This window comes from Aulonocara sp. 'chitande type north' Nkhata Bay, linkage group LG3 (assembly GCF_057382095.1).
Source record: "Aulonocara sp. 'chitande type north' Nkhata Bay isolate Kocher_YH1m ecotype deep benthic linkage group LG3, A_spYH_male_GT1.1, whole genome shotgun sequence".
NCBI lineage: Eukaryota > Metazoa > Chordata > Actinopteri > Cichliformes > Cichlidae > Aulonocara > Aulonocara sp. 'chitande type north' Nkhata Bay.
In genome coordinates, this window is record NC_141346.1 from 50,969,689 (window position 1) to 50,987,899 (window position 18,211).

General features: G+C 42.4%; 1 protein-coding gene and 1 pseudogene across 1 annotated transcript; both read left to right on the forward strand.

Moving 5' to 3' along the window:
* Window positions 1-902: 902 nt before the first annotated feature.
* On the forward strand, window positions 903-5,402 carry LOC147336064 (interferon-induced very large GTPase 1-like). The gene has a single exon (XM_086284967.1). The coding sequence runs from the start codon at window positions 903-905 to the stop codon at window positions 5,400-5,402; it is 4,500 nt and encodes a 1,499-aa protein (XP_086141093.1).
* Window positions 5,403-6,512: 1,110 nt separating this feature from the next.
* On the forward strand, window positions 6,513-17,251 carry LOC147336065 (interferon-induced very large GTPase 1-like; annotated as a pseudogene).
* Window positions 17,252-18,211: the final 960 nt, after the last annotated feature.

The window sequence follows — 18,211 nt, forward strand, 5'->3', positions numbered from 1 at the left end:
ATATTTTAAAGTTCCACTGTAAGGTTATCCCAAATATAACAGTTATCAGTGTGAATTTAGCTAAATTTAATGCTGTTTCGTATAATTTGTCAAATCTAAATTTTAGAAATTTACATTCATGGTACAGATACTGAGAAAATTACTATTACCTATCCATCCATCTACCCATTTTCCTCGGCTAGTTGTTTAGTTTAATCTGTACAGTGGATAGCGTTTTTGAAGAATCTTAAAAATAGAGTTAGCCAATTTTGAACAGGATCTCTTTCCAGACGAGTTTACTATCTGAACAGCATAGTGGAATCTAACTTTAGTATTTGTAGATCAGCGAAATAGTATGACTAGAAAAGAAAGACACTCTAGATTAGCAATATTTAAAGAAGACGATACCCCTAAAATGAACCTATCAACACATCACTAAAACTAAGAAACTAAACTTAAAGAAATGCTTTTATAGCTTTTATTTGTTTTGTTTTTTAAAGCTTTTATAATACAAAACAAATCACAGTGATGAATACTTTGCATAAACAAGTAACTAAACATTGTTTAAACTAAGTATAAAAGACTAATTTGATGATTTTAATTTCTAGGAAAACAAACGATTTAAAAAACCCTCCCAATGTGTAGTAAACACTTGAACAATGATACGATATACCTTGCAGTATACCTATGTATATATATGAAAGCTATAAGACTACCACAGGAAGTGGTCGTTTTATGCGAACGATGTTATTAGATTTGTATGTGTAAGAAACATACCGGTAGTCATTAAGATGGTTACAGAAATAACAAAATTTTTTATATCAACAGGGAGGCACCTGGTGAGCATACTGGAGGACTTGAACTTGAAGCGGTACTACAGGGAGAAACAATCACGTAGCAAATTACTTGAGATTGATGAGCAGATGATTAATGATGAACCTGCCAAGTATAAATCAGACCTCCCATGGTATTTTCTAAAGGAACTGATGATGGTTAATGTCACAGCTAGAAATAGGATAAACCATAATGATCAATCATTGATCACAGACATGCCAAACCCACTCGACATAATCACTGCTCTCTTTCTGTGTTCTGATGGTTTTGTACAGCAGGAAATGGCACTAAAAATGTCCATGTGTCAGTTCTCTGTTCCTCTGCTGCTTCCCAATTGTGACACCAATCAGTGCACACTCATGCTGTGGGCCATGAGAGACATTGTTAAAAAGTACAGACCTCAGTCTCTGTCAGAGTCCAAGGGCTTCATTGAAGACAGAATCGTTCTCTCTGAACTTCCAATGATCTCTTTTGTCAGACTGGGTGAGTGCTCCTCGTCCAAGTCAGAGATTCTCAATAAGCTTCTGAGCAATTCTCAGCAGTACCATGACACCTTTGTTCACCGCAACATGGAGTGTGGTGACAGTCCAAGAGCAATATCCAACGGACTGACTGAGATTACTTGGTATCTTCCTGGTGGAAACACAAACATTGATATTTTCAGTCAGCCAGTGGCTGTAGCTAACCTTCGTGGGGACATTGAATCTTTTGAAACACAATACTCCTTTCTGTGTCAGACATCTGCAGCAGTTTTTGTGTTCTTCGGCGATTTGGATGAGTCTGAGTGCAGTCTACTCACTAACATAAACCAAAAGACACAGATCTTCTTGGTTGGTAATGGTGAAAGTAATAACGAGGTTTTAAGAACAGTAGCAAACAAATTGGGCTTGAGTAACAACAACATCATAACTAAGAAGAAACAGAAAAATGATGCAGATTTTGTACAAACTTTGAGAAAAAAAGTCAGAGATGTGGTGAAGAACTCAAAGATTAAGATGACAATAGAGCAGATGGCAGACATTGCCTATAAACTGGGAATCCTGGTTGATGAAGACTCTCCAGAGTGTCAGACTGCAAAGACAAATGCAGAAGCCATCACTGCTGAAATTCATGACATCCATAAATACAAAGAAGATCAGCTTCCACTGCAAGGTGAAATATGGAAAAAACTGACCTGCTTAGAGAAGGAAGAATTTCGACTTCAACATATCGGGTCTAGAAATATTGAAGATTACAGAAGTGAACTTCTGTTACAGAAAAAAGAACTGCGGAAAAAGCAGAACTCTTATAACATGTCGACAGCTATGACATGTTTCATCAATGCAATATCAAGCCCAGGAACAGAGAGGTTTTATTTCCTGAAATGGATGCAAATGAACCTCGATAACCTGTCTCATGTAAAATTGTCTGAACTTCGGGAAAAATATAAAGAAAAATTTAAGAACTCTGAGAACAAAGAAGAGATCAAGGAAATTGACAGACAAATTTCCAACAGCTCACTGGGGACTGAACACTTCTTCCGTGAAATGGGTCAGATCTATGAAGCCTCACTGTCCCTTCCACAAACAGATCCAGCACATCAACAGCTGCAGCATCTGCCCAAACTGTGTGCACAGTTGTTGCTTGATGGATTTCCCCTTGAGCTTGTAGATGGAGATGCATCCAACATCCCTCTCAGATGGGTGAGTGATGTTCTCTCTCAGCTCAGTGACTTGGTGTCTCCAAACAGAAAGATACGTGTAGTCACAGTTCTTGGAGTTCAGGGCACAGGAAAGTCCACTCTCCTTAACACCATGTTTGGAGTGCAGTTTGCGGTCAGCAGTGGTCGATGTACTCGAGGTGCTTTTATGTCGCTCATCAAAATCGATGAAGATATGAAAAAAGTCCTAAACTGTGACTTCATGCTGATCATTGACACTGAGGGCTTAAAGTCACCAGAACTTGCACAACTGGACAACAGCTATGAGCACGACAATGAGCTTGCTACACTTGTTGTGGGGCTGAGTGATGTCACCATTGTCAATGTTGCAATGGAGAATTCGACTGAAATGAAGGACATCCTACAAATAGTTGTGCATGCTTTTCTCAGGATGAAGGAGGTGGGCAAAAAGCCTAAATGTGTGTTTGTTCACCAGAATGTGTCGGATGTTTCAGCCCATGAGAAGAACTTACGAGACAGGAAACTGCTCCTGGAACAGTTAAATGAGATGACCCAGGCAGCAGCCAAAATGGAAAAGAAAGAGGAGAACAAGAGCTTCACTGATGTGATGGAGTACAGTCCAGACACTGGGAACTGGTACATTCCTGGACTCTGGAATGGAAACCCGCCAATGGCACCAGTCAGTGCAGGCTACAGTGAGGCTGTATATGAGCTCAAGAAACACATCATCCAACTGCTGGGAAACTGTCAGTCATCGGCCAAGGATATCTTGGATTTTAAAGAGTGGATGTCAAACCTATGGAATGCAGTAAAGCACGAAAGCTTCATCTTCAGCTTCAGAAACAATCTCGTAGCTGATTTATACATGAGACTCTGCACAGAATTCAACAAATGGGAGTGGGAATTCAAAAAAGAGATGTACACCTGGGTAACAAACGCAGAAACAAGAATTTCCAATTTTGGTACAATTGTAGCAAAATCTCAGTTTTCTGACATCAGAGAATTTCTCAAACGTTTGAAAATTGAAGCCTCCACAGTGCTGTCCACATGGGAGACAAGACTTCTAGAAAATCTGAGACAATATTTTAAGAAAACAGACGGTCATGTTCATCTTGTCGAAGGATATAAAGAGGAATTTTCAAGCAATGTAAAGAGCCTTCGGCGTGAAATGGAAAGGAGTGTTTTTAATCAACTCACAGCAGCAGCAGAAATCACACAGGAAATGATAGAAATTGATCGAATCAAAGAGAATCACATAAAAGAGATTGAAAATGCAGTTTGGCTACTGATTAATGAGTGTTGGAAAAATAATGTTCCGATGGGAGAGACAGAACTTGAAAATAAGTTTCTCAAGATGTGGTGTGAAACACTGAAGAAACTTCCTTGTTCTGAAAAGCAAGCTGAGCAAATCTTTACCAATGCATCATCTTATCTGAGAGAAAGCCTGAAACATAAAGGGGACGTTACACTTGAACTCTTAGAAAAAAGGCTGGAAGATTGTGGTTTGGTACCTTTCAGATATACAGCTGAAAGATACTCAAATAGAGTTGAGGAAGTAGGTATGTTTTTTGACATTCAAGATTACATAATGGCTGCACAAAAACTGGCTGACAGCATCATAGATGTTTGCACTCAGTTTGTGAGTGAAAAAGTGAGAAGGAAAAAAATGTACTGTGACACATACATCAAGGAGATCCTACACATCACTGATGAGAACCTTGAGAAAAACCAAGACGTCAAGGGAGACATTATGTTTGAAGTTTTTCTAAAACAGCACATCTGTGGAATTGCAGCCATAGAGTTTAAGAAAGTGTATGAAGAAAATGATCCCTACAAATGTTTGATTAAGAACAAGGACAGGTTTTGTGATGATTTCAAACATGTGGTTAATAAAGAAGACCAATGTCAAAAGAAAGCAGAAGAATTCACCAACCAGTGCTTGAAGCCTGCTGTTCAAGACTTTATCAATCAGTCCCTGGGTCCTAAAATCATTGATGAAATGCAGACATGTGAGCAGTTCAGCACACGAATGTCCTTCCAGTATTCAGTTTTATTGGATTTACTCTCAAAGAATGATTTAAAAAACTATCTGAGTTATATTTTTTCATATGAGGATTATGTAAAAACATGGATTTACCACCAAATAGTGGAGCGCTACTCAAATGTGTCAACAGCATTTGAATTTGAGGACCGACATCTCCAGTCATGTATCAGAAGCATAAATGATGCCATCAACAAGGCAAAAACAGGAAAGAGTCATGACTTGAAGACATTTGTTGAAGATATTTGTAAAGAACTTGGTGATAAACTGGTAATTTCCAAAGATGCTCTTGGTGCTTTCATGTTTTTGAACAATGCTGACAAGAAACAGTTTGCTGACTGGCTCACAGTGTCTGTGAATGAGATGAAACAAGTTCTGAGAAAAGAGTTTCAGACACTGAACTTTGAAGTGAAACTACAGCAGCTCCATGTGCAGCCTGAGAATGAGCTTTTCAACAAACTGGTTGGTTGTGGCAAACAGTGTCCATTCTGCAAAGCTTCCTGTGACGCAGGAGGAGGAGGCCATACTGAGCACTTTGCTCTACTGCATAGGCCAGAGGGTCTGGGTAAATACACTTGGCATGTAACAAACAAACTTGTCACTGACATATGCTCTTCCTCTGTGATCAGTGAGCAGTGTTTTAGCTGCATTGATACAAATGGTAGATGGCACCCTTACAAGAATTACAAGGAAATTTACCCAGACTGGAAAATCCCTCCAGATTCGAGCCTTGAGGCATCAGACTACTGGAAATATGTAATGGCAAAGTACAACACGGACCTTGCCAAAGAATATAATGCAAACCCTGCTGATATTCCTGAAAGTTGGAATGACATCACAAAAGAGCAGGCAGAAAAAAGCCTCAAGAAATCATTTAACATCAAGTAACAACTTACATACCTTCTCATTTTTGTTCTTGTGTACAGAAGAACACATCCCAGATATTGTAATTTTTGTTTTTGTGAGATAGAAAGAAAAACTAGTATTTCATAAGACAAACCTTAAAATATTTTAACACCCACATACATATTAAACAATATGATTTAAAGCAAGTTTTTAAAAGAAGTTTTTGGTTACTTTTACCTCTGTTTGAAAAATAATCTGCTCACAGGTTTTTTGCACTTTTAAGTAATTAATTCAAGTAATTATATTAAAACTAAAAAAAATTTTAACGCTAATCATTAGCTCATGTACATTCGCACATGCATATGAACATCCCTTTGCTTTGTTTCAGATAGTCACTATGTGTGTTATAGATGACTCAGTCTCCATTCTTTTAATAGGACAGTCAAAATGAAAAAGCTAACAGTGCTGTATCTGGGGGATCTGATGTAAAATATTTACATGTTTGAGGTTTTTGAAGCAAATCTGAGTATATGCTAAATATTTGACTTTGTTATTCTGTATTTAAAATTATCTTTTCCTGCTCTGACATATGTAATCTTATATGTATCTATATGTATTTTTTAAACGTTTTAATGGAACATTCATTCTATATCTGTCATGATCTGCAGAGTTAAACTTCGGTCAGTGTTAAGTTAAAATGACCTCAGTGATGTGGATTTAAAATTGTCTTTCTGTCCATAGAATGTTAATCAACAGATCTTGAAATTATGTTAGTGATGTATTATTGCCTTCATTTTTAATGTGTTGGGAGAATTAAATTAATTAATTCAGACAAACTGTGTGGCCAAAGACTCATTAGTGTTTCCACATTTGTCTGATCCAGTCCACTGAGATGGGTCTGAATATAGGCTTGGTTGAACCCCAAAAGAGACTGCTCAAAGCTTCCTGATGAGAGTTTTAGATCTAAAGCAGAAAGTCTTATTTGCTTCCCAAGAATCAGAGTCAGGACTCAAATACAACCCAGCTTTTGTCCAGCGTATGTGTTTGCACACCATACTCACAGGCTTCCAGAGTGACAGTGTCAGGATAGATATGCAGCCACTCCTGTTGGACTCTAAGATACCTGATGAACTCCTGTTAGAGAGGTTAAATATGGCTTGTGCCAATGAGGCAGAAAGGAAAAACAAGAAGAGATGTTTAGCATCACAGACTGCTACAAGTGTGAGTGCAGTGCAGTCAGATGATGTGTCACCGGCTAAGAAGCCTGTAAAAGAAGTTAAAGCTAAGATACCACCCGAGCTTTTAACTGAGTTAGCGGAGCTTAAGATAGGTGTAGCCTCCCTGAAAGGTCTCAGTGCAGAGATAGCTCAGATTAAAGAGACTCTACAGCAGCCGGTGCCTGGTCCTCAGTCATATGCCCCACCACCAGTTATGCAGTATGATAGGGACCAGCAGTATTATAGCTTCCAGGGCCCCCGTCAAAGACCACCACCCCCTCAGTATCCTGTACAGCACTACACAGGTAGTCCAGCCTGCTGTGAGAGGAGGTGCCACATCTGCCAGCAGAATGAAGTCAACAAGCGCTGCACCCACTGCTACCTCTGTGGGAGTAGAGAACACTTTCAGGCTGGTTGTAGAAGCAGAGGTATGAGACCATATAAAGAGAAACATTTAAACCAGCAATGGTTACCACCGAGGGACGAGTGTTAACCATGCCCATCATCCACAAGTCCCAACATTGCTCCAACTGTAAACAAGAAAAGTCAGGCATGAGACAGTGTTCAGCATGTAAAAATGCACTTTATTGTTCAAGAACATGCCAGAAACAACACTGGAGAAAACATAAGAGACAATGCACTGGCTTAAAGACTAAGAAAGAAAATGAGACTGTCCAGGTACCACTGTCGCCAGCTCATGTAAATTCCCCTCACAAAGTCACATCTCTGGTGGGCAGGCAATGTCTGGTTGAGTGTCTCCTGGACGGCCACAGGCTTCAAGCTCTATGGGACTCAGGCTCACAGGTATCAATCATCGATGAGAAGTGGAAAAAGTACTATCTGCCACACACAGAGCTGAGAGATGTAGCAGATATTATGGATACATCTGAACTCACCCTGACCGCAGCAAATGGGACCAACATGCCATATCTTGGGTGGGTTGAGACAACCTTCCAACTTGTTTCCGGAACTGAACAAACTGAGAAATTGACGATCCCCATGTTGGTAATGAAAGGTTTTCAGCTCACATGCCCTATTATAGGCTACAATGTAATTGAATACATTGTGAATAAGACTGACCAAGCTACACTGTACAGCACAGTGAGAAAAGCATTTCCCAGCCTCAAAAGACACAAGGTGAAAGCTTTTATACAGGCTGTTAGTGCAGATGCAGTTGACAAGTACAAAGTGATGACAAAGAAAGACTGTATTACTGTACCAAAAAAAAGCCACATGCATGTTGAGGGTCGTATAGCAGCAGGGCCATTCAAACAAGACATGGTCATGATATTTGAGCCAGACTTAAACCCCCAGTGGCCAGACAATCTTGAGTTTTTTGATACTTTGGTTAAAGTTAAGAAGGGTACTTTACCCGTCATAACACTAGGTGTCTCTAACCCAACTGACCATGAAATTGTCATACCAGGCCGTACATTAGTTGGTTCGGTTCAGACTATTACAGCTGTTTAACTGCCCAGGTGTTTGAAAAAGCCACATCTGTAGCTACTGTTAACCAGACAAATACACAAGCCCAGTGTAGCGCTAGTGAAGAGTGGGACCCACCTGTAGATCTTAGCCACCTGGGTGAAGAGCAGAGAGTATTAGCGAAACAGATGCTCAGAGAGGAATGCCAGTCTTTCTCTAAAACAGACAATGATATAGGCTGTATTGAAAAACTGAAAATGACCATATCACTCAAAGACTACGAACCAGTTAAACGCACATACGTACCTGTCTGTGCCACGGCCGCTCTACCAAGAGATGAAAAGTTACCTGCATGATTTAATAGCACAAGGCTGGGTCAGAAAATCAGACTCGTCATACTCCTCACCAGTTGTTTGTGTTAGAAAAAAAGATGGTACTTTAAGACTGTGCATAAACTACAGAGACCTGAATCGGAAAACCCATCCTGATCGCCAGCCCATCCCACGCGTCCAGGACATTATGGACAGTTTGGGTGAAAACTCCTGGTTTTCGCTTTTAGATCAGGGGAAAGCGTACCACCAGGGGTTCATGTCAGAAGAAAGTCGTCCACTCACTGCTTTTGTGACCCCCTGGGGATTATATGAGTGGATTCGCATCCCCTTTGGACTTATGAATGCCCCTGCAGCATTTCAGCGCTATATGGAAGAGTGTCTGGATGGGCTTCGCGACAACATCTGCATCCCCTATCTGGATGACACATTAGTTTACAGCAAAACGTTCAAAGATCACTTGGAGGACGTGAGAAAAGTGCTCCAGAGATTGAGAGGCTTTGGTATAAAGCTTAAGCCAAGTAAGTGCGACATGTTTAAGTCTGAGGTGCGCTATTTGGGCAGAATAGTGTCTGCAGAAGGCAGTAAAGTGGATCCTGCAGACTCTGAAGCAGTCAAAGCACTCAAAGGTATAAAACCACAAAATGTTGGTCAGCTCAGAAAAATGTTAGGCCTTCTCTCCTACTACAGACAATACATAAAAGACTTCTCCAGAAAAGCAGGTTGTTTGTATGAACTGTTAAAAGCTGACAAAACCCCAGAGAACTCAGACACCACAAAAGGGCCAAGGGCAAGACCAAAGAGAGCCAGTCAAGTTGTGCCCTCCTCAAAACAAATCGTGTGGACTGACCAGCATCAACGTGCGCTTGACTAGAGTAGCTTAGCTAGACTGTTTGCTTCACCCACCAGTGCTGGGGTTCCCAGATTTCACACAGCCGTTCATCGTACACACAGACGCCTCACACAAAGGGCTAGGCGCAGTGTTGTACTAGAGACAAGATGGTAAGCTGCGAGTTATTGCTTATGGCTCCCGTACTCTAACAGCGGCTGAAAAAGACTACCACTTCCATGCAGGAAAACTAGAATTTTTAGCATTGAAGTGGGCTATCACTGACAAATTCAGAGACTATTTGTACTATGCCCCAACATTTACTGTCTACAGCGATAACAACCCGCTAACGTACATTCTGTCAACAGCCAAACTGAATGCCACCACATCAAGATGGGTCGCTGAGCTCGCTGATTTTCACTTCACCATTAAGTACAAACCAGGGAAGGAAAACAGTGATGCAGATGCTTTATCAAGAATGCCACTTGATGTAGAAACCTTAATGAGAGACTGCTCTGAGGAAGTGCCACCGGACACTATTGCAGCTGCTATCCAGGCCATTGAGGTACAGAAAGACACACCTGCCGCATGGACACTCTCAGCTGCAGCAATGTCAGTCACAGCAGAAGGCGAGCCAGCAGAAGCAACATTCACACCCATACCAAAAGAACAGCTTAATGAAGCGCAAAAGTCTGATCCTGTTATAAGCCCTGTATTACAGTGTAAACAGACAGATTCAAAACCACTGCCCAAAGAGCTAAGAACATTTGACCCTAAGACAAAATGCTTGTTCAGAGAGTGGGGCAAGTTAAGACTAGATAACAATGGCACCTTGTACAGACTTACTTCTGCCCGGAAACAGCTAGTCCTACCAGATCAGTTCAAATAGACTGTACTTGAAGAGCTGCACAATAATATGGGCCATCAAGGTGTTGATCACACAGTGTCTTTGATACGTGAACGCTTCTTTTGGCCACACATGCAGGCAGACATCGAGCATTATGTGACCAACGTTTGTTCCTGTGTAAAGCAGAAAAAGCCCAGCCATGAAACAAGAGCTCCTTTAACTAACATTGTAACTACGCAGCCCTTTGAGCTGGTGTGTATAGACTTTCTCCTTCTTTAAAAAATGCAAAGGCGGTTATGAATATATTCTAGTGATAACTGACCACTTCACACGTTTTGCCCAAGCCTATGCCACCACCTCCAAGTCAGGCAAAACTGCTGCAAACCTGATATTCAATGACTATGCCCTAAAGTTTGGCTTCCCCTGTCGCATTCATCATGACCAAGGAGGTGAATTTGAAAATCAGCTATTCAGTCAGCTCAAAAAGCTTTGTGGCATGGCCAGTTCTAGGACAACACCCTATCACCCAATGGGGAACGGTCAAGTTGAACGTATGAACAGGACATTGTTGCAAATGCTTAGAATGCTAACTGAAACACAAAAGTCAAACTGGAAGGAATCTATCAACAAGTTAATGTATGCATATAATTGCACACATTGTGAAGTCACTAGCTACTCCCCATTTTACCTACTGTTTGGACGGTCACCCAGGCTACCAGTAGATATGCTCTTTGGACTGTACTCAGAAACAGATTTTAGTGACCACAGAGACTATGTTGAAAAATGGAGAAAGAGCATGGAACAAGCCTATAGCAAATGAGAATGCAAAGAAAGCTGCTGAAAAGGGCAAAAGACACTACGACACAAAAGTAAGGAGTTCTGTGTTACAACCTGGCGAGAGAGTTCTGGTCAGAAACCTGACACCTAGAGGAGGCCCAGGGAAACTGAGAGACTATTGGGAGGACACTGTTCACACAGTAGTCAGACAAATGGGGCCTGACCTCCCTATCTATGAGGTAAGACCGGAGAGAGGCAGAGGGCGCTCTAGAGAGCTTCACAGAAACTTGCTTATGTCATGTGACCACTTACCTTTTGAAAAAGTGCCTGAAAAAGATAATTGTACAAGACATGAACAGAAAAAGACTGATAAACCTGTCGCTGTTGTGCCAGACTCTGATGATGAGGGCAGTGTTGATGAATACCGCTGTCATTACGCACCACCTCAACCTGTGTCCCAGCCATCAGAACAAGAACTTCTCACAGCAACTTCTCAGCCCGCAGCTTCAGTCCCTGCTCTTGCACCAACACCAGAGCCTCTTGCTGGAGACCATCTGGAGGCGCCTGACCCAGCTGCCGTGGAGACAACTTGTGAGGAGGCAGAGCCCACTGCAGGTGACATACCTGCCCCTCCTCCACCTGTTGTACTCGAGGGACTTGAGGAGGAGACACCTCAGTGGCCACAGCGAGAGAGACACCCGCCAAGACGGATGACGTATGACCAACTGGGCACCCCATCTTGCTACAGTGTTCAGCCAGCACCGCAACTGCTTCCTGTGTACCCGGGCCTGGTTGCATGGTTTCCAGCTGTGCAGTCATACTGCACCCAGCCCATTGGTTTGTATGGACTCCAGCAAATGTAAGTTGACACTTTTTCACTGATGACTTGAGAACTGTACTTACAGACTGTCATCAAGAAAAAGACATGAACTTTTCCCCATCTGTGGATTATAACCATAGACAATAGACTTTGTGAAGACTCACATATGGACTGGTTATAGACTTTGTCTTCAGTCACCAGTGATGGACTGTGGTGAAACAGGTGTTAAACCTACAGAATTGAGGACATTGGTTCACCCTACTGTTGATGTCCTGACTAGCGAACACCATGAGACTGGACAGTGTGCGCACCGCGGATGACGTCAGTGCGCACACTGTGTCTGAGGAGGATGTGCGGAAGTGCTTCAGGAAGGTGAACGCACGCAAAGCTACTGGTCCGGACGGGATTCCCGGCCGCGTCCTCAGGTCATGCGCGGCTCAGCTGGCTGGAGTGTTCACGCACATCTTCAACCTTTCCCTCTCTCTGTCTGTAGTCCCAGCCTGCTTCAAAATGGCCACCATCGTCCCTGTACCCAAATCCTCCACCATCTCCTCATTGAACGACTGGCGACCTGTAGCCCTGACCCCCATCGTAAGCAAATGCTTCGAGAAGCTGGTCAGGGACTTCATCTGCTCTGCACTACCCGACTCACTGGACCCTCTACAGTTTGCATACCGCCACAACAGGTCCACTGATGATGCCATAGCCCTGACACTACACACTGCCCTGTCACACCTGGAGAAGAGAGACACGTATGTGAGGATGCTGTTTGTAGATTACAGCTCAGCATTCAATACCATCGTTCCCTCGAAGCTGGACAGGAAACTGCAGGATCTAGGACTGAGCAGCTCCCTCTGCAGCTGGATCCTTAGCTTCCTGTCTGACAGACGCCAGGTGGTCAGACTGGGCAGCATCACCTCATCCCCCATCACACTGAACACTGGTGCTCCACAGGGGTGTGTACTGAGCCCTCTCCTGTACTCACTCTACACCTACGACTGCACAGCCACTAACAGCTCCAACATCATTGTGAAGTTTGCGGACGACACTACAGTGGTGGGTCTTATCACCAACGGTGATGAGACGGCTTACAGGGAGGAGGTCAGCGCCCTGACCCACTGGTGTCAAGACAACCATCTCACCCTCAACGTCGCAAAGACAAAGGAGTTGATAGTGGACTTCCGGAGGTGCAGAGAAGTACACACCCCCATCACCATCAACGGCGCTGCTGTGGAGAGAGTGAGCAGCTTCCGGTTCCTTGGAGTACATCTGGCTGAGGATCTTACGTGGTCAGTACACACAAACAAAACAGTGAAGAAGGCACAGCAGCGCCTCTTCTTTCTCAGGAGACTGAAAAGATTCGGCATGAGCCCCCGCATCCTCAGGACCTTCTATCACTGTGCCATTGAGAGCATCCTCACTGGATGCATCACCACCTGGTATGGCAACAGCACCGCCTACAACTGCAAAGCTCTCCAGCGAGTAGTGCGGTGCTCTGAACGGATAATTGGAGGTGAGCTTCCCTCCCTCCAAGACATCTACAGGAAGCGGTGCCTGAGGAAAGCGGGGAGGATCATCAAGGACTCCAGTCACCCCAGCCATAAACTGTTCAGACTGCTTCCATCAGGAAGGAGGTTCTGCAGCATCCGGTCCCGTACCAGCAGACTGAGAGACAGCTTTTTCCATCAGGCCATCAGACTGCTGAACACGTCATAGACACCTCAGCTTCACTACTGGAACTTCAACATTATGCACTCCACACTGTATATAAATGCCACTTGTTTTGCACATATTCAACTCTGTATATTTTATATATTTTATTATTATTATTATTATTATTATTTTTATTTATTTTATTTTATTTTTTTATTATTATTTTTTTTTTACTATTTAATTTGTAAAAATGTGTATACACACACACACACACACACACACACACACACACACACACACACACACACACACACACACACGTAGGAAAATATTTAGTATACACATCCAGAAATGCATACACTATTATATATTGTACATATATTTATTAGTTTCAGGTTGGCCATTCTTGTATTTTGCTCGTTTGTGTTGTTGTGTTTGCACATCTCTGTTGCTTGTGGGGCTCGCACACAAGAATTTCACTCGCATGTGCTGTGCCAGTGTGCCTGCACATGTGATGTGACAATAAAAAGTGATTTGATTTGATTTGATTTGACTACAAGAGAATATAGACTGAAAAGCATCTTGTTGGTATGATGTCGGGACGACATTTTTTGAGTGGGGGAGAGTGTGACAGGTTGAAGGACTACTGCATATAAAACTGTTCAGTTAATACTGAACAGAATACTGAACGAAAATAATGTAAATATGGTAAGAAAATAGTTAAGAGTTTATTATTTTTCATGTTATATTAATGGCTTTCATGTTACTTAAGAGAACTGCAATCTATACATCAATGATCGGCTAGTAAGCCTTTTCTGGGATCGATTAGTAGTGTCTCTATTCTCCACTAGGGGGCTTTCACGCATTCTCCTCACTGCAATAAACTACTGCATGAGAGACGCAAGTCATAATCACTGTCGTGATTCTTTTCCCCCTGTTTTCAGGTAAAAGTCTTTAAAAGTTGATATATTTCCAATGTGTACACTGTTAAGATATTTAAGAGGTAATCCTTCATTGTTTTGTAAGCGTTAGAAGCATTATACTACAGTTTTGTGCACATATACGTGGCGGTTTTGAGCTGTGTTTTGTACTGTGTAATTGTCAGGCTCAGGAGAGACTCGGAGGCAGACCGTCACTAAAGTTCACAATTTATTTACACACAGACACCAGGTGCGGATATATACAGGTGAGGGGGCACAGGAAGAGGGTCTCCGGGGAACACAGGCACGGGAAGAGGACGGCTATATACACAATCCACTGAAGCTCAGGTAGCTCGGACTCCGGCTTTTAGCTCACCCAAACGGCGGTCCTCAGGCTGGCGAGAAATCTGGCACAGGGAGGAAAAACAGGTAAGTTGCGGCACGAAAGAAACTCGGAAAAAGGCTCAGATTGGCGATGACACTGACAAGTGTTACACAATAATCCAGCGAGGAAGCACTCTCAGCAGCCGCCTTAAGAAGTGAGTAAGATGATTGTTTGCAGGTGTCCGAGCCAGGGGCTGGAGCCGTCATGACTCCGCCCCGGTAGAGCGCAGTGCGCGGGAGGGGAGAGAAGGAGATGCAGCACAACAAAAACACTTGTACCCATACAGAGTCAGCCGAGAAGGCACAGGGTCATGACAGTAATGGCCATTAAGATAAAAGAGCTAAAAATGCCGCGATTGTCAGCCATTTTATCAGGAAACCTGCTCAAGTATATGTAGTAAGCACTTTAGTATTTCGGTTTATTATTTAGTGTTTTTCTTCCACCATGTGACATTTAGCAGTACAGAATGTGAAACGTTTCTGCTCATTTTCACTGCAATAAACTACTGCATGAGACACGCAAGTCATAATCACTCTCGTGATTCTTTTCCCCCTGTTTTCAGGGGTGTAACAATTGCTGCTCTCTTTCTGTGTTCTGATGGTTTTCTACAGCAGGAAATGTCACTAAAAATGTCCATGTGTCAGTTCTCTGTTCCTCTGCTGCTTTCCAATCAAGACACGAAACAGTAAACACTCATGCTGTGGGCCATGAGAGACATTGTTAAAAAGTACAGACCTCAGTCTCTGTCAGAATCCAAGGGCTTTATTGAAGACAGAATTGTTCTCTCTGAACTTCCAATGATCTCTTTTGTCAGACTGGGTGAGTGCTCCTCGTCCAAGTCAGAGATTCTCAATAAACTTCTGAGCAATTCTCAGCAGTACCATGACACCTTTGTTCACCGCAACATGGAGTGTTTTGTCAAAAGTTTGAGGAAAACAATCAGTGATGTAGTTGAGAACTCACAGATAAAGATGCAAACAGAGCAGATGGCAGAAATTGCCCATGAACTGGGGATCCTGGTTGATGAAGACTCTCCAGAGTGCCAGACTGCAAAGACAAATGCAGAAGCCATCACTGCTGAAATTCAAGACATCCATAAATACAAAGAAGATCAGCTTCCACGACAAGGTGAAATATGGAAAGAACTGACCTGCTTAGAGAAGGAAGAATTTCGGCTTAAAAAAGTTGGCTCCAAAAATATAGAAGATTACAAAAGTGAACTTGACATGTTTCATTAATGCAATATCAAGCCCAGGAACAGAGAGGTTTTATTTCCTGAAATGGATGCGAATGAACCTGGATAACCTGTCTCGTATAAAACTGTCGGAATTTCGGGAGAAATATAAAGAAAAATGTAAGAACTCTGAGAACAAAGAGGAGATCAAAGAAATTGACAGACAAATTTCCAACAGCTCACTGGGGACTGAACACTTCTTCCGTGAAATGGGTCAGATCTATGAAGCCTCACTGTCCCTTCCACAAACAGATCCAGCACGTCAACAGCTGCAGCATCTGCCCAAACTGTGTGCACAGTTGTTGCTTGATGGATTTCCTCTTGAGCTTGTAGATGGAGATGCATCCAACATCCCTCTCAGATGGGTGAGTGATGTTCTCTCTCAGCTCAGTGACTTGGTGTCTCCAAACAGAAAGATACGTGTAGTCACAGTTCTTGGAGTTCAGGGCACAGGAAAGTCCACTCTCCTTAACACCATGTTTGGAGTGCAGTTTGCAGTCAGCAGTGGTCGATGTACTCGAGGTGCCTTTATGTCGCTCATCAAAATCAATGAAGACATGAAAAAAGTCCTAAATTTTGACTTCATGCTGATCATTGACACTGAGGGCTTAAAGTCACCAGAACGTGCACAACTGGACAACAGCTTTGAGCACGACAATGAGCTTGCAACACTTGTTATAGGGCTGAGTGATGTCGCCACTGTCAATATTGCAATGGAGAATTCAGCCGAAATGAAGGACATCCTACAAATAGTTGTGCATGCTTTTCTCAGGATGAAGGAGGTGGGCAAAAAGCCTAAATGTGTGTTTGTTCACCAGAATGTGTCTGATGTTTCAGCCCATGAGAAGAACTTACGAGACAGGAAACTGCTCCTGGAACAGTTAAATGAGATGACCCAGGCAGCAGCCAAAATGGAAAAGAAAGAGGAGAACAAGAGCTTCACTGATGTGATGGAGTACAACCCTGACACTGGGAACTGGTACATTCCTGGACTCTGGAATGGAAACCCACCAATGGCACCAGTCAATGCAGGGTACAGTGAGGCTGTATATGAGCTCAAGAAAAACATCATCCAACTGCTGGGAAACTGTGAGTCATCTGCTAATGATATCTTGGATTTTAAAGAGTGGATGACAAGTCTGTGGACTGCAGTAAAGCATGAAAACTTTATCTTCAGCTTCAGAAACAGCCTCGTAGCTGATGCATACATGAGACTCTGCACAGAATTCAACAAATGGGAGTGGGAATTCAAAAAAAGAGATGTACACCTGGGTTACAAACACAGAAACAAGAATTTCCAATTTTGGTAAAGTTGCTGTAAAATCTGAACCATCTGACATGAGAGAATTTCTCATATGTTTGAAAAGTGAAGCCTCCACACTGCTGTCCACATGGGAGACAAAACCTCTCGAAAATCTGACACAGTATTTTCAGCAAACAGAGGGTCATGTTTATCTGGTTGAAGGATACAAAGAGGAATTCTCAAACAGTGTAAAGAGCCTTCGGCGTGAAATGGAGAGATCTGTTTTTAATCAGCTCACAGCAGCAGCAGAAATCAGAGAGGGGATGAGAGAAATTGAAAAAATTAAAAAGAACCATACACAAGAGATTGAAAATGCAGTTTGTGTGTAGATAGACAAATGCAAAAAGAAAAAAGTCCAGATGACAGACAAAGAGCTGGAAAAAGAGTTTGATAAGATGTGGAATGAAACACTGGAGAAACTTTCTTTTTGTGAACAAAAGACCTTCAGTGTCTTCACCAGCGTATATCACTTCCTGCGAATCAATCTGTCACACAGGGGGAGTCATGCATGTGAATTATTAAGTCTAAAGAGTTTGGAAGATTGTGGAAAAGAGCCTTTCAAATATACAGCTGAAGGATTCTACAACAAATTTAAACACAAACTCAGCAAGATGTTCAACATTCAAGATCACACAATGGCTGTACAACAATTGGCTGACAGCATCATCAATTTTTGCACTCAGTTTGTAAGTGAGAAAATGGAAACCAGAAACAATTACCATGAGACCTACATCCAGGAGATCCTACACATGATTGATGGGAGTCTACAGTACAATCACGATGTTAAGACAGACATCGAGTTTGAAGTTTCTCTCAAACAGCACATCTGTGGATTTGCAGCCAGAGAGTTTCAGAAAATGCACGAAGATTTCATCCAAGCAAATGATCCCTACAGATGTCTGATGAAAAACAAGGAAAAGTTTCGTGATGATTTCAAAGACATCTTTAATAAAAGAGACCAGTGTCAGAAGAAGGCAGAAGAATTCACCAACAAATGCTTGAAGCCTGCTGTGGAAGACTTTGTTAATCGCTCGCTGGGTCCTAATATCATTGATGACATGCTGACATGTGAGCAGTTCAGCACACGAATGTCCTTCCAGTGTTCAATTTTA

Excerpts from the sequence above, each read along its gene's own strand:
- LOC147336064 (XM_086284967.1), top strand. The coding sequence starts at position 903 with ATGATTAATGATGAACCTGCCAAGTATAAATCAGACCTCCCATGGTAT.